General features: G+C 37.4%; 1 protein-coding gene across 4 annotated transcripts in view; it reads right to left on the bottom strand.

Moving 5' to 3' along the window:
* Positions 1–15,601, bottom strand: part of LOC150078211 (uncharacterized) — a 446,657-nt gene that overhangs the window by 260,881 nt on the left and 170,175 nt on the right. For all 4 annotated transcript variants that reach the window (XM_090385062.1, XM_090385063.1, XM_090385064.1 and 1 more), the window contains one exon: positions 8,340–8,429. In XM_090385062.1, the coding sequence (XP_090241188.1) occupies positions 8,340–8,429 (90 nt within the window). The remainder of the gene's footprint in view (positions 1–8,339; positions 8,430–15,601) is intronic.

The following is a 15,601-nucleotide window of genomic DNA, read 5'->3' as shown; positions in this document are numbered from 1 at the left end:
TGGCTGGAGACTAGGCACCTGCGCGGTGATCTGATTCAGGTGTATAAGGCCTTGAATGGGTTGAGCACGCTGAATTCTGATGGGATCCTTCCACTTGTTCAGATTACGAACCTACGGGGACATAAGTTCAAATTAAGAAAGGACAGATGTAGAATAGATGTGCGGAAATTTGCCTTTAGCCAGCGGGTGGTTAATTGCTGGAACAAACTTCCATCTGTAGTTGTGGAAGTTGATAGGTTAAATAAATTTAAGGAGGAACTGGACAGGCATTTGGAGGGAATGGCGTGATGATTTTTTTTTTTTTTTGGCTGATGCTGCATAAGCTCCTACACTTGCTTTCTTGCATCATGTGCCACTACTACTACTACTACTACTTCTTAAATATGATTTATATCTGGTCAAAATATCCTATTAATTTTAAATATGTAAATATATTTTCAATGTTGGAGTTATCGCCTAGGATTTGTGATAAGTTCAGAGAATCTTGGAATTTTATAGGGAGATGGAAGGCTGATTGTCGCGCCATGTGGTATTGTGGACATTCTATAAGGAAATGTTTTACAGTGAGTTGACAAGAACAGTGAAGGCATTCTAGAGGATTTGCTTTGGTGAGTATATAACTGTGCATAAGATGTGTATGTCCAATGCGTAATCTGGATATAATGACTTCTTCGTGCCGATTCTTGCGAAGACTCGATTTCCATGGCTGTAGCTCATGTTTTATTTGAAACAGTTTATTGTTTAATTCATTTTGCCACATTTGTGACCACTGATTGTGGAGAGACTGTTTTATGATTGGTCTGTAATCGGTATATGGAACTTTGCAAAACCTTTGGTTTGTGTTTGTAGGATTCTTTGCTGCTTGATCAGCTCTTTCATTACCTTCAATGCCTGTATGTCCTGGGATCCAACAGAATTTTACTTGCCTCATTTTGCTTTTAAGTTTCACAAGGTGAGCTTGTATCTGATAGAGAATGGGATGTGATGGAGTCTGTCTTTGTTGGAGAGCTTGTATTGCACTCAATGAATCTGTGTAGATGAGATGTTTTAGAAGAGGGGAAGAATCTATGTATTACAAGGCCATTTCTAGGGCGAATAGTTCAGCGGAATAGCTACTGCATTGGTTTGGAAGTTGTTGTGAGAGAACAGTGTCTGGAGATACCACTGCAGCACCAACTTTGGTGTCTGTTTTAGAGCCGTCTGTGTATATATGAAGGTATTCCGAGAACTGTGATGCGTGGGCTGCATGCATCTGTTTTATGTTGACATTTGCCAGAGTGCTTTTTCCCCATTGTTGAAAATAAGTGTCACAGTTTGGCGTGAAAGTGTGCCATGGTGGAATACTTGTGCTATTTTCCTCGTGTACATTTTCAAAGCTTAGGCCCCATTTTGAGATTGTTTCTTTTAGTCGTATTCCGGCTGGTTTATTTACTGTGGGTTTATTGCTGTAGAGGATTTCCCACTGTGGATTGAAAAGATACTGCCAAGTAGGATGGTGAGGAAGACTTCGGATTTTAATTGCATAGTTTAATAGCAGCATTTGCCTCCGGAGATATAATGAGGGCTCATGAGTCTCTGCATATAAGCTTTGTACTGGTGATGTTCTGTATGCACCTAAAGAGATTCGTAAGGCACTATGATGTATGGAATCGAGCCATTTGATGACACTTTGTCTACACGAACTATACACAGGGGCTCCATAGTCTAGTCTTGATCTGATTATAGCATGGTATAGGTGAAGAAGTGTGAACCGATCGGCTCCCCACTTCATTGCAGAAAGAACTCTGAGAATATTTAGTTTTTTTTGACAAGTTGTTCGGAGGTATTTGATGTGTTCCTAAAAGTTAAGTTTTTTGTCAAGAATCAAGCCAAGGAAACGTATACTATTTGCTAGAGGTATCAGCTGGTTTTCTAGTTTTATTTCTGGATCTAGATGCAGTTTTCGTTTTCTACAGAAGTGTACAGCTATTGTTTTTTGTTCTGATAATCTGTAGCCATTGTTTTTAGTCCACAGTTCTATTTTGTTCACTGCGCTTTGTAATTGTCTTTCTATCATGTTCATGTTTTGTGAATGGCACGAGATAGTAACATCATCTGCATAAAGGAATGTTTCAACTGTTTTTGGCAGGTCTTTTATAATAGTTTATTTTGATGACAAATAAGGTTGCACTCAGCACTGAGCCTTGAGGTACTCCTTCTTCCTGTATGTATATTTTTGACAGATCATTTTGGTATTTTACCTGGATGGTTCTAACTTTCAGAAAATTTTTTACCAAGAGTGGTAAGTTTCCTTGCAAACCGATATTGTGGAGATCTTTAAGAATGCCATATCGCCAGGTAGTATCAAAGGCTTTTTCTATATCAAGACTGATCATTATTAGATGCTCATTCCTTAGAAAAGCACTGCGGATATTTGCTTCTGCTTTTATCATGGGGTCCAGAGATGATTTGTTTTTACGAAATCCGTATTGAGTTATGTTAAGTACGTTATATGTTTCCAGAAACCAGGTTAATCTGTTGTTCACCATTTTCTTGAGGATTTTCCCAAGGCAACTTGTTAGCGCTATTGGTCGATAATTTGTAGGGATCGTGTGATCTTTGCCAGGTTTTGGTAAGGCAATTATAAGGGAGTGAAACCAGGAATTTGGATAGTAGTTTTCCGTATAAATTCTATTGTATAGCATAAGCAATGCCTTTAGAGATTTTTGATTAAGTTGTTGGATCATTTCATAGTGAACTCCATCAGGTCCTGCTGCACTCTTCCTAGACTTAGCCAGGACTTTTTGTAATTCTTCTATGTTGAAAGGTTGGTTATATGGGAGTTGTTGGTTGGTTTTAAAATTTAGTCTGTATTTTTCAGCTACAGTTTTAGTTTTCTGAAAAGATGGAGTATATGCCGATACTGCTGATATATTTGCAAAATTCGTTGCCAGTAAGTTTGCGATTTCCTTGGGGTTTGTTATCTCCTGTCCATTCCAGATTATTAGTGGAGTTGGAACTGAAGGAAATTTCCTATTTAGTTTTCTGATTTTGTTCCATATGACACGGGTATCTGTATTTTTGTTAATTGTGGAGGCGAAACGTATCCATGATTCCTTTCTACTTTTACGCTGGAGATATCTAGCTTTGGCTCTGGCTTTTTTAAAATTTATGAGATTGATGAAAATGGGATATTTTCGGAAGAGATTCCAAGCTTTGTTCTTCTCTCTTTTGGCCATACTGCATTCTTCAGTCCACCATGCTATGTCATGTTTATGGCATTTTCCAGATGACCGAGGAACTGTAGCTTCAGCTGCTATTAAAATTTGGTTTGTGACATGAGCTGTAGCATTGTCTATGGGCTGAATGGTGATTATTTGTTCATCTATTGCTGCAATTGTTTTATATTTAGTCCAGTCAGCTTTATGGAATCTCCATCTTTTTTGGCCATCGTGATGTGCAACATCATTTGTTAGTATTTTGAAGACCACAGGAAAATGGTCGCTATTTAGTGGATTCTTCAATATTGACCATTCAATCAATGGGTATAGGACAGGTGAACATATGGATACGTCAATTGCAGAGGCTGTTCCAGTGGGCAAATGGATGTATGTCTCAGTATCGGTATTAAAGAGAGAGAGATTTTGCTCTTCCAGTAATTTCTCAATCAATTTACCACGTTTGTCTTGGTGACGGGATCCCCACATGGGATGGTGACTTTAAATCTCCCATGATACAGACCGGAGGTGGAAGCTGGGTTACTAACGCTTCCAAATCTGAATATGAAAATTCTTGATTTGGGGGAAGGTAGAGTGAGACCAACGAGAAAGTAAAATGTATTGAGACTCGAACTGCAACTGCTTCCAAAGGAGTTTGTAGTTGGAGGCGTTTACACGGAATTTTGGAATCAATTAAGATTGCAACTCCACCATGAGCTCCTCCGGAAAATCTTCGATCTTGTCTATAGATACCGTAGTGATTTACTGCTGCGTTTATTTGTGGTGTTAGGTTAGTTTCTTGAAGGCAGACGCCTACCGGGTGATATTTATAAACTAGGTTGCGAATGTCATGCAGGTTGCTGCGGAAACCTCGACAATTCCACTGTATTATTGTGCGCATTATATTGGCTTTGTGTTTGTATTTGTCTCTGACTTTTTACGAGTGGGGGTCTGCTTGGATCGCTCAGGCTTTTTCTCTTTTCTGGGGAAGATTGGGCGAACTTCCATCTCTTCCTCAGCATGTATCTCTAAGATTGGTTCTTCTGGGACTTCTTTTTCACATGTATCCATATGATCATGGGCAGGGGGTTTGTCATCTTTATCTATGTTTTTAGTATTCGTGATTGGCCGTGACATAGACGGCATTGTTGGCGTTATTGTAACAGGTGTATTTATGGCTTGATTAGAAGTTGAGGTTGAAGATGATTTTGCTGATGGAGCTAGTATTGAGCGAGCCCAATCAGAAATAGAGATGTTTGGTGGGACTGTAACGTTGGTTTGAACTGAAGTGGTAGTGGTGGTAACAGCAGTTATCTGTTTATGCTGTTGGACAGTTGCTGCATATGAGCGTGTTATTGTAATTGGTGATATTTGTTTTTTTGCCTCAGGGTAGGAAACTTTGTGCTCGGTTTTATACTTCTGAATCACTTTTTCTTTTTTCCACGTTTCGCAGTCTTTGAAGTAAGCGGAATGGTTGCCTCTGCAGTTTGGACACTGCAAGGTTTGTGCAGAACATTCGATATGGTCTTTAGATCCACATGAAGCACATACAGCAGTCCCTCGACATACTGTCTGTGAATGCCCAAATTTTTGACATTTATAACATCTGATTGGGTTCGGTATGTACGGTCGGACATGACAGTTCAAGTATCCGGCTTTTACAGATGTTGGTGGATTTTGCAAGTTGAAAGTTAGTATAATGTTTCTGGTTGGAAGTAGTGAACCATCCTTTTTTGATTAGTATTCTTTTTACCTGAATAACATTTTGTTCTGAAAGCTCTTGTTTAATTTCTTCCTCGGATACATGTAGGAGATCCCATTCTGTTATAACTCCTTTTGAGTAGTTTAAGGTGGCACGAGGTGACACTTCTATGGGAGTTCCTCCAAGTGTTTTCAATTTAAGTAGCTTGTCAGAATGCTTGGATTGTGTTGTTTCAACAAGCAGGTCACCTGATTTTAGTCTGCGAACCATTTTTGGTGAGCCAGCGACATTCTCTAAACTTTTCTGGATCAGAAAAGGAGAAAGCTTACTGACTGGCTGGTCAGTCAAAGAATGTATGAGGAAATGAGGCCAGATATTCTGGTCTGTATCCTTCTTTTGTCTCTTAGCAAAGGAAGGGTTATAATCTTCCTGCTCTCTAGAATGTGATGGGGCATTGATCCCGCAAGAGTCAGTATTGGTATGGTCCATATTTGCTCCTTTTAGCCCTTGGCAGAGAGACTTTTCTGCCAAGATTTCAGGCCCTGCCACGGGGAGGCAGGAGCAGTGCCTGGTGTGACCAAGCGAAGATTAGTAGGTATTAGTAATATACTATGAGAAAAAAGAAAGGTGGCTTTCCTTCCTTGCTCTGTACAGGGACTTTTGTTATGAGAGCTGTTATAAAATGAATAGATTTTTTAACGATAAGAACACAAAGGAACTGTAAATCGCTTTCTGGAAATCGCACTGGAAGTACTGAGAAATCGCTTAGTCACAATCGCTTGGCACCCGGGGCCCAGATTCAGAAGCAAGGGCGCCAAGTCCAATGCCCATTCAAGTAAAAGCAAGAAGTATTTACGAAGGTATTAAGGATAAGTATGCCGAACCCCAAAGCCAAGTTCGTGGCAAGCAACAGGTGGTTTGATAGGTTCAAGCATTGCACTGGTTTCCAAAACATTAAAGTATGCAGTGAAGTTGCCAGTGCTGATTCTGCAGATGCAGAGAAATTTTTGATGTATTGCAAAAAAAAAACCTCGGCTAAGGTAAAGAAAGCCAACATGAGAACGACGAGAAACGTTGGATAACTTTTACACAGAAAATTAGTTTCCTGACACTGGACTCTAGTGCTGTTTGCTTGGTAACCAGACGGTAGGTGTTATCAGTCTGCAGCCGAAATCGAGAAGGATATATTGATTGACAGGTAGATGTGGCAGACGATGAAATGATTGGTGGTGGGCGCGACAGAGGACAATCTGCTGTGTAGTCATTGGTTGGCATTATGTGTATTTATTAGTAAAGAATGGTGCATGATAGTTTTGTAATGAACGGTAAACAGGTAATAGTAGCGATGAATCTTTTAAAGATGGAAGAAATTTGTAAGGAAAATAAAATGTTGGTTGATTTTTTGATGAAAACTAAATTAATAAAAGTTTTGTTCTGTTTATTTTTATGTTCTTCATTATGTGTTTTTTCTCATTATTAAAAGCAGATTTTTGGAGTTCATGAGTGTTTTTACTATACTGTTGATTTAGGTTTGGTTACGAAAAAATGAAAAGGTTTCTTTATTTTTTGTTATATTTCATAACCTGACCTTAAATGGTAGATTAGGAAATAATAGAAATGGTTTCCTTATATTTAGTGACCTAACCTTAAACATTAGGTTAAGAAATAATATAAGAAAAGAAAGAAAGAAAGAAAGATTCTATATATATAGTGAACAGCTGTTAAGGTGTTGATTGATGTTATGATACGTGTATATCTGCACAAGTGTCTTTAAAAATAAAAGTACAGTAATAAAAAAAATAATATTTCATTAATAAATAATTTATGCACTAAATAAAAAAAGGTTAGGTTACCCCCTCCATTTTGGGAGGGGTTCAAGCTCCCATGGGATTCAAATGGAGGTAATCTCACCTTTTTTCACCATTAGGGCATATTATTGAACAATAAAATAAAAATACAGTCATAAAAAAAAAAAATTTTTTTTTATGAATGTATTTCTAAATATGACTGATTCTAAAGAAAAAGGTTAGGTTACCCCGTCCACTTCGGGAGGGGTCAAACTCCCATGGGATTCAAGTGGAGGTAAACTGACCTCTTTTCACCATTAGGGAAAACTTTCATTAGAGCAAGTTACCATTAGTGCTACTAAAATGATACTAACCCAATGTTTTATCGTGTGTTGTGTTCACGCACCAATCAGCACATCATTTGCCACACCTACCTGTCAATCAATATATCGTTCTCAACTTTGCTACAGACCGATAACACCTACCATCTGTTTACTGAGTGAGCAGCGCTAGAGTGCCATATCAGGAAACTAATTTTCCATGCAAGTTATCCAACATTTCTCGTCATTCTCGTGTTGGCTTTCTTTACCTTCACCAAAACCTCTTCTAAATCTCCACAGCACTCAACTTCCGCAGCGGCGTGCTTATCAGCTGGAGAGTTAATTCTGGCAACTGATGCTCAAAAGGTAAAACTTGCTGACGTTATGCCTGTCTCCTCTCTCTTTTTGTAGGCGCCTCCGTAGCCAGGTGGGAAGGAGCAGCAGTGCGTAGCACACGCTTCTTGATTAGACCGGGGTTCGAGCCCGTCACCACCAAATACGGAGGATGCGGAAAGGTCAGGGACTGACCACCGCATATTCCCGGAGCAATATGGCCTTAGTTGCTAATGCTACCAAAAACCAAATAACAAACAATAACAATCTCTTTTTGTAATTTTATATTTTTGTAATTTTTCCTGTGCATCAGATAAAAAAATTGCCGCATAAGCATTTAGGAATATTCCGACTTACGTAGAGTTCCGCAGAACACAGCCCTTACATAAGTCGGAGAGTGGCTGTATAACAGTTTTTGTGGTTCGTAATGAATTTAATTTACTTCCTAAATATATGCACATCTTTTTAAGAAACTTTATAGTATGGAACCTTTAGCTTTCAGAAAATATGTAAAAAGAAGAATGTTAAAAAGGTCAAATGGGATGGACAGATGTAAAAAGGTCAAAGGGATCAAAGTGATTGTAATAATAAAAGTATTTGCAATTGCTGACAAAAGTTAAAGCAATTCTCTTCTTTTGTTTAAATCTTATTGTTAAAAAAAAAAAAAAAACTATCTTCCTTTTATTAGATTATAAACAAACTTAATGAATTTTGAATAGTATTTATTTAGCAAGTCCATGGTTAAGGATTCTTTATATGTTAGGTTGAATTTCATATGAAGCAGAAAATGTATTAAAAAAAAAAAACAAAAAAAAAAAACAAAAAAACAAAAAAAAAAAAACAAAAAAAAAAAACTAGAACCTCTCATAATCTTTAAAACTATTCAACATGTGGCCTATGGGCAACCAGTTGGATAACCCTGTTTCACATTATCATATCTGAAGAATCTCACAGAAATCATAAACAAAACTATAATGAAATTTGCTATTGCAATACTAACCTTTCCTTGATTTTCTAATTCAAGAATGCAGAATTCCAATAATTCATTCTGGTCTTTGGCAACAACAAGATCCTTATGTAACTGTTCAATCTATAAATGTATACTACTATTAAACATATGGCATAAGTATGAAATGCTCTGACTGAATTATCTTCTAATATGCATAGAACAGAATATCAAAACTAACAAATGCAATGTTCTTAATTAGTCACTATTTATCTAAGATAGGGAATATAAAAAAAATATGAACTGAATTTCCTGGGGACATTCTGGCCCACTACATTAATCATTTTGATCATTTTCAGACTGCTTTCACATTTCTGATTACAAAGCGGAAACAATTGAAAAACAACTGTGGATAATTTATGAAAAAAGAAAACACTAAATCACATAACAAATACAGTAAATTCCTGATGAACCTAAAATCTCCTTTTATACAAAACCATCTAAAAATAAATAAAATAAGAAATACAAAGCAACATTCACTCTCAGTGGGTGATCATCTGTTCACTCATCAGTGTGAACAGATGATCACCCACCCAAAGAGATGCATGCCCACACCCACCAAAGAATTAGCATTAGTAGGGACCCATGCACGGTACTAAGTACTATAGGTTTTGATACCTTTCGTGTTTGGGGTTCTCATAAAAAAAAAAAAAAAAAAAAAAAAAAAAAATGATACAAGATATATAGTTCAACCAAAAAAAAAAAAGAAAACCTTCCCATTTCACCCGTCAAATCACTCCAAATGTTTGTCTAGTTCTGCTTTGAACTTATTTAAGTTGCTGACCTCCACTACAAAAGATGGAAGTTTGTTCTAACTATCAACCACCTGCTGACTAAAGGCAAATTTCCACACATCTATTCTACAATTGTCTTTCCCCAATTTGAATTTATACCCCCCCTCACATGAGTAATATGAGCAAAAGGAAGAATCCCATTAGCATTGAGCTTGCACAATTCATTCAAGGCCTTATACACCTAAATTAGATCACCTTGCAGGTGCCTAGTCTCCAGAAGCAGCAATTTGCAGAACTTAAGCCTTTCTTGCTAACACCAACCCTTTGTTCCACTCAATCGTGTTGCCCTTTGTATTCGTTCCAGCTGCTGGAATGAGTACATTCTCCACTACCCTGAGTGTAATACCACCCAGTTGATACTGACACTTTACTCTGGGGTTACTGCCACCCATGTGCAGTACTTTACATTTGTCAATGTTAAACTTTGGTTGCCACCTCTCAGCCCATCTGCTCAACTTTTCCAGATTCTGTTGCAGTAGCGTACTATCATTACTGTCATTAACAACCCTGCCAATATCATCTGCAAACTTAGACATTAATCCTGATATTCCTTCATCAATATCATTGATAAATACCGAAAACAACAATGGGGCCCCAACACAGAACCGTGGGGGACTCCACTAATAACATTAGTGGAGTCCCTGTGGAGCTCTTCTTGGACTAATGTTATTAGTGGAGTCCCACAGGGTTCAGTGTTAGGTCCACTGTTGTTTTGTATATTTATCAATGATATTGATGAAGGTATATCAGGCTTAATGTCGAAGTTTGCAGATGATACAAAAGGTTGGCAGGGTTGTTAATGACAGCAATGGCAGTGTGCTACTGCAACAGGATCTAGATAATTTGGGCAGATGGGCTAAGAAGTGGCAACTGAAGTTTAACCTTGACAAATGCAAAGTACTGCATATGGGTAGAAGTAACCCCAGAGAAACGTACCAAATGTGTGGTACTACACTTAAGGTGGTAGAAAATGAAAGAGATCTGGGAGTAATTGTGCAGGCAGATATGAAGTTTTCTGCAGACAGGCTACCAGGGCAGGTCATGGGGTTTTGTCAATGATATATAGGAATTTTGCTAGCAGGGAAAAGGAGGTGATTATCCCTCTGTAATTTTTTTTTTTTTGCTGATGCTGCATAAGCTCATACATTTGCTTTCTTGCATCACATGCCACTACTAATAGTAGTCCACGAAGAGCAATGTCCATTGATATTTGTTATTTGGTTTTTAGGAGCATTAGCAACTAAGACCATATTGCTCTGGGGACATGCAGTGGTCATTCCCTGACCTTTCTGCATCTTCCGTATTTGGAGGTCAAGGGCTCGAACCCCGGTCTAATCAAGAAGTGTATGCTAGTTACGCACTGCTTCTCCTGCCCACCTGGCTACGGAGGCAAAGATGTCCATTGATAACCACTGTCTTCTCCCAATCAACCATCCTTTTATCCATTGCCAACTTGCCCTTAATGCCATACTGCTCCTATCTGTACAGTATTCTTCTATGTGCCACAGTATCAAAAGCTTTCCTAAAATCCAAATATATGATATCAAAATTATTCTTTGCATCCAATTCCTTTGTGATCACATCATAGTATCCAATCAAATTTGTCAGACAAGACTTCCTCTTAACAAACCCATGCTGTGTCTGAACTATAACTGTAGTCTTGTCTAGATGATCCTGCATCACTTCCTTAACCAGTGACTCCATTATTTTCCATGGAACAGAAGTTACAGGGAAAACTAACAAGTCTGTAATTACTGGTGTCACCCTTTAATCCCCCTTTGTGAATTGAGGACACATTCGCACATCTTGAGTTCATGGGAAACTCCCCCTGAGTCCAGTGGTTTCAACCTTTTTTTAATAACGGCACCCCTAAGTAATTTATTTTGTTTTACGGCACCCCATACTCAATTTTCTGTTAGTTGTTGGTGCATCAGCTTCTGTGGCCATAATGCACCTCCCAAAGTTTTTGCACTTACTCTGATCCAAGCCTGAGGCGGGATTTGAACCCGCGACCTTTGGGTTGCCACCCGCTAATAATTATATTATTACAATAATATAATTATAAAAATTATATACACACACACACACACAGAATATAATTTTATTCTTTATATAGAGGTACTAAGTAAACATCAATTATATGTAGATCACTACAAAATTAAAAAGATACTGTACACCTTTTTATAATGAAATAAACATATAAATTTTAAAAAATAATAAGTTTAAGTAACTTAAACCCAAATTACATGGCACCCCTGGAATGTTGTAGCAGCACCCCGTTGAAAACTACTGCCTGAGTCCAAGGAAGCTTTTGTAATTATGGCTAAGAGTTTGCTTACTTTCTTTGCTGCCTCGTTTAATATATCTGAATAGATCCAATCCACCCAGGGTGCCTTCCTTATGTTAAACTTCAACAATTTCTCATACACTTTGCTCTCAGTTATTACAAAATCACTTGGCTTCCTGTTAGAGTTTGATAAACATCTGGCCCTCTCCTCCTTGAATAACTCCTCATGTGTTATTTACATTCACACATAACTCCTCATGTGTGAATGTAAATGCAAAATACCCATTTAGTTTGGCAGCTAACTGAGAATGATCATCCACAGTCAAACCACTGATATCAAATGGACCAATCTGATTCATCCCATTCCTTTTAGAATTTATATAAAAAAAGAAATCTTTGCTGTTTTACTTTGCATCCTTTACCAAAGATTTCTCATAATCTGCCTTTGCCTGCCTAACCTCATTTGTGACTTGATTACAGACTAGCTTATATCTGCCATAGGCTTTTGTGTTGCCTGATAATTTATATGCATCCCATGCATTTTTCTTTTCTACCACAAGCCGCATTTATTTCTGATATCCGTTTGGGCCTAAACCTTGAACAGTATTGCTCAGTTGGTATGAAAAGCCTAGTACCCTCCAAGATTAAGTTCCTAAAGGCTTCCCATTTATAATTCACCATTCACAATATCATCAGTTAGCATTAGCATTAGTAGAGGCATTTGATGCAAGAAAGCAAGCTTATGCAGCATCAGCCAAAAAAATTAAAGTAAAATAAATAAATAAAAAAATAACCACTTCCACTTCACCCCTCTGTTCGTTCGAAATACCTGTCCAGCCGAGCCTTAAACTTATTTAGGCTATCAACTTCCACGACAAGGGATGGAAGTTGATTGCACTGTATAGAATTTAAAAACTGAGACAACTGTAGTCACCTTTACGAAAGCAAGCACCCTTCCCCTTACCCCTGATTGTAGTTACATCTTTAAGTAAATCCCACATCAGTACACTGTGATGACTGCCACCTTAGTGGTTCCTTTATCTACAGATTCTTAACACAAAGAATCACTGCTGATAATCAGATCAAGAGTATTACTCCCTCTGGTTGCCTCTTGAACGTGTTGCTGTAGAAAACAGTCATCCGATAAATCCACAAGTCTTGCTAGTGTGCAAGTGACCAACCCACAAGTTCTGGTCAATGTCTGGAAAGTTAATCTCCCCATTATAAGACACTGATTTACTGGCCCATTCTTTTTCTCTGCACAGTTGCTCATTATATTCATCAGATTCATTAGGCCTATAGCGCACACCTCATTTTCCCTTTCCCAGTGCTTATGTCACACCACACTGACTCAACATTGCATTGTCCACCAATGTCAACTGGATGCACTTCCTTAGATTTTATGTGTTTCTTAACTAACAGCATAACCCCTCCTCCCTTCCTGTCCTGTCTATTCTTTCTGTACACATTGTACTCCCCAAATTCCAATTCTGCACTGCTTATATCTGTGTAGCACCACATCTCTGATATCCCAACAATATCCACCTTTGATGTCCTGACCAGACCTTCAAATTCATCAAATTTATTTACTTATACTCCTAGCATTGGTGTACATACAAGTATACATACACCTATTCTTACTGTTAGTTGCCCTAACACAACATATGTATTTACTTGTTCCATGACAACTCCCAGCAGCCCTTGAAATCCCCAGTACTCCACTTTGCAGGCTGCTGCTCATTCCAACAGAAACAGTGCAAGAATCACTTTCGTCCCTGCCTGGGGCTACTGTTGATCTATTAGTCTGTGAATCCCCCCCCCAAGCTAGCAGTTTTCCGACCCACCTAACACTGGCTTGATAGCATCAGCAAATATTCTTGCACCCTTTCTATTTAAGTGTAGAAATATGTCCCATCCCTGTAGAAACAATCTCTCCTGTTAACGAGCACAGGCCATGCTGAGAAATATTCTACCCCATGAGCCTTGCACAATCTCTCCAGGGCCAAATTGATTGACAAGGTTTTCATCCTATACTCCCTGCTATCACATCTAGGCAAAATTGCAGACACTTTCAAATTTAACACTAACTCTTAGTGTTAAATTTGAAACTCTTGACTTTTTTTCAACATTGACCTGTACTTGTTAAGTAAGTCCACAAATCTCCTACTCTTAATGTCATTAGTGTCAACGTGTACAACAATATCACCCTCAATATCTATCTATGTCTTCAACTTTTTCCCCTGGTATACATACCTTGGTCCTATTCCACCTATCTTTTTTGCACAATATATTTCCCATCTTCCTGACAAGAGTCACCGACAATAACTAGTGCATTCTACAGGGCAGAATGCACTAGTGGGACCAGTGCATTCTGCCCTGTAGGTTGCCACTGTGTTGCCTGATAATCAAGTGCATTGCCACATCAATGCCAGATCAAGCTCTGGCATTGATGTGGGCAGCTGAGAGTCTGATGGGTTCCCCAATTTAAGTCCTTCGAGGGCATCTATCCTGTCCTTCAAGCTCTCATAAAGGCCCTTAACAATGCTGAGTTGGGGCCTAAATTCTTCACACTGCTTACATCAAGCACACAAAGATTCTCCAACGCATCATGTCCCATCTCAGAAAGGTCTGCAAACATTTCACAAGTTGCTCATTTCTTTAACTTGACTTATCTTAATGTTTCTATTTCTTCTGAGTAGCAGCCAACATTTTATAGCTTTCAACTCTCCAGATTTGCAACAGAGAATCCTTTTTTTTTTTTTTTCTTTTTTTTTTTTTAAACTCTATCTGATCCTTCTCCAGTTCACCATCACAACATAGCTGGTGACAAAGTTTCTCGATCTTTGTCACCAGATTTTCAAAAATTCAGAATTTCTCCCTCCTTTTCACAAAAAAAAACGCAATAAATAAATAAATAATAATAATACATTAAAATTGGATTTATTTTTAAATTTTGCAAATTTTATTTTTTCTAGATAGGCTGGGATGTGCCACTGTAGCCTTTTCTGCAAAATAGAAACAATCCATAATAGCATTGTTCCCTGTTTATATACAGTCGGACCTCTATATAATGAAATCGATCATTCGCTTGAAAAAATTCATTAAAAAGAATTTTGTTATAAAGAAATATGACAATTTCAACAATGAAAAATACTGTAATTCAACTACTATAATGTGTGGAAAATAAATATAAATAAGTGGGAATGAATAAATTTTCAAACATTTTAAAACAATTTATTAATACATACATATTAAGAAATGAATAAGTGGGAATGAATAAATTTTCTAACATTTTAAAACAATTTATTAATACATACATATTAAGAAATGAATAAGTGGGAATGAATAAATTTTCTAACATTTTAAAACAATTTATTAATACATACATATTAAGAAATGAATAAGTGGGAATGAATAAATTTTCTAACATTTTAAAACAATTTATTAATACATACATATTAAGAAATGACTACTTACACAATGTGCACAATATATTAGTACACTTTCACAGAAAGTCAAAAAATATTTGTCTTTTTTTTTTTGTATGTACACTGGTTTTTACTGTACATCATTCATAAAAATGTTCACATTTGCTTAAACACTAAAATATATTTTCTAGCACATTTTCTTCACACCGAAGGCCTCAACGTAAAGTTTCAAATGCTACCAAGGTTTACTGTTTGGAAGGTTTAATATTGCCACCATTTTCATCCAACCCATCGTCAATATTATCACTAGTTCTTTGAATACGCTCCAAAATGTTGGAGTCACTTGGATATTCAGCTACTATGACATTATTATGAACTCCTAAAAAATCGTCAAGAACAATTTCTCCACTGATCAAACCTCTCACTTGGAGTTCTTCCCAAGATAGCTCAATTTCATATAGTAGTTCATCCCACTCATTGCTGTTAATTGGAGTTTTAGCAAAACAGTTCTTAATCGTTGTTTCCATCACATCTTGACTCCACACTTTTGCCAACTCTGATATGCACATCTATAACAGGATCTATAGGTTGGTGAGCTTCATTCTCAGTATAAATTTTTTTCAGCATTCACCTTCAGTAGCGCATTTTTCAATTCTTAATAATGCCCTGGTCCATTGGCTGCAGTTTAGACATGTATTCAGGGGGAAGAAAACAAGCTTCACACTTGTTGTTGTTATTTGGTTTTTA

This window comes from Mastigoproctus giganteus, chromosome 11, assembly GCF_048544385.1.
Source record: "Mastigoproctus giganteus isolate SK-2022 chromosome 11, ASM4854438v1, whole genome shotgun sequence".
NCBI lineage: Eukaryota > Metazoa > Arthropoda > Arachnida > Uropygi > Thelyphonidae > Mastigoproctus > Mastigoproctus giganteus.
Note: the sequence above shows the minus strand (reverse complement) of the source record. Positions and strands in the feature narration are given on the sequence as shown.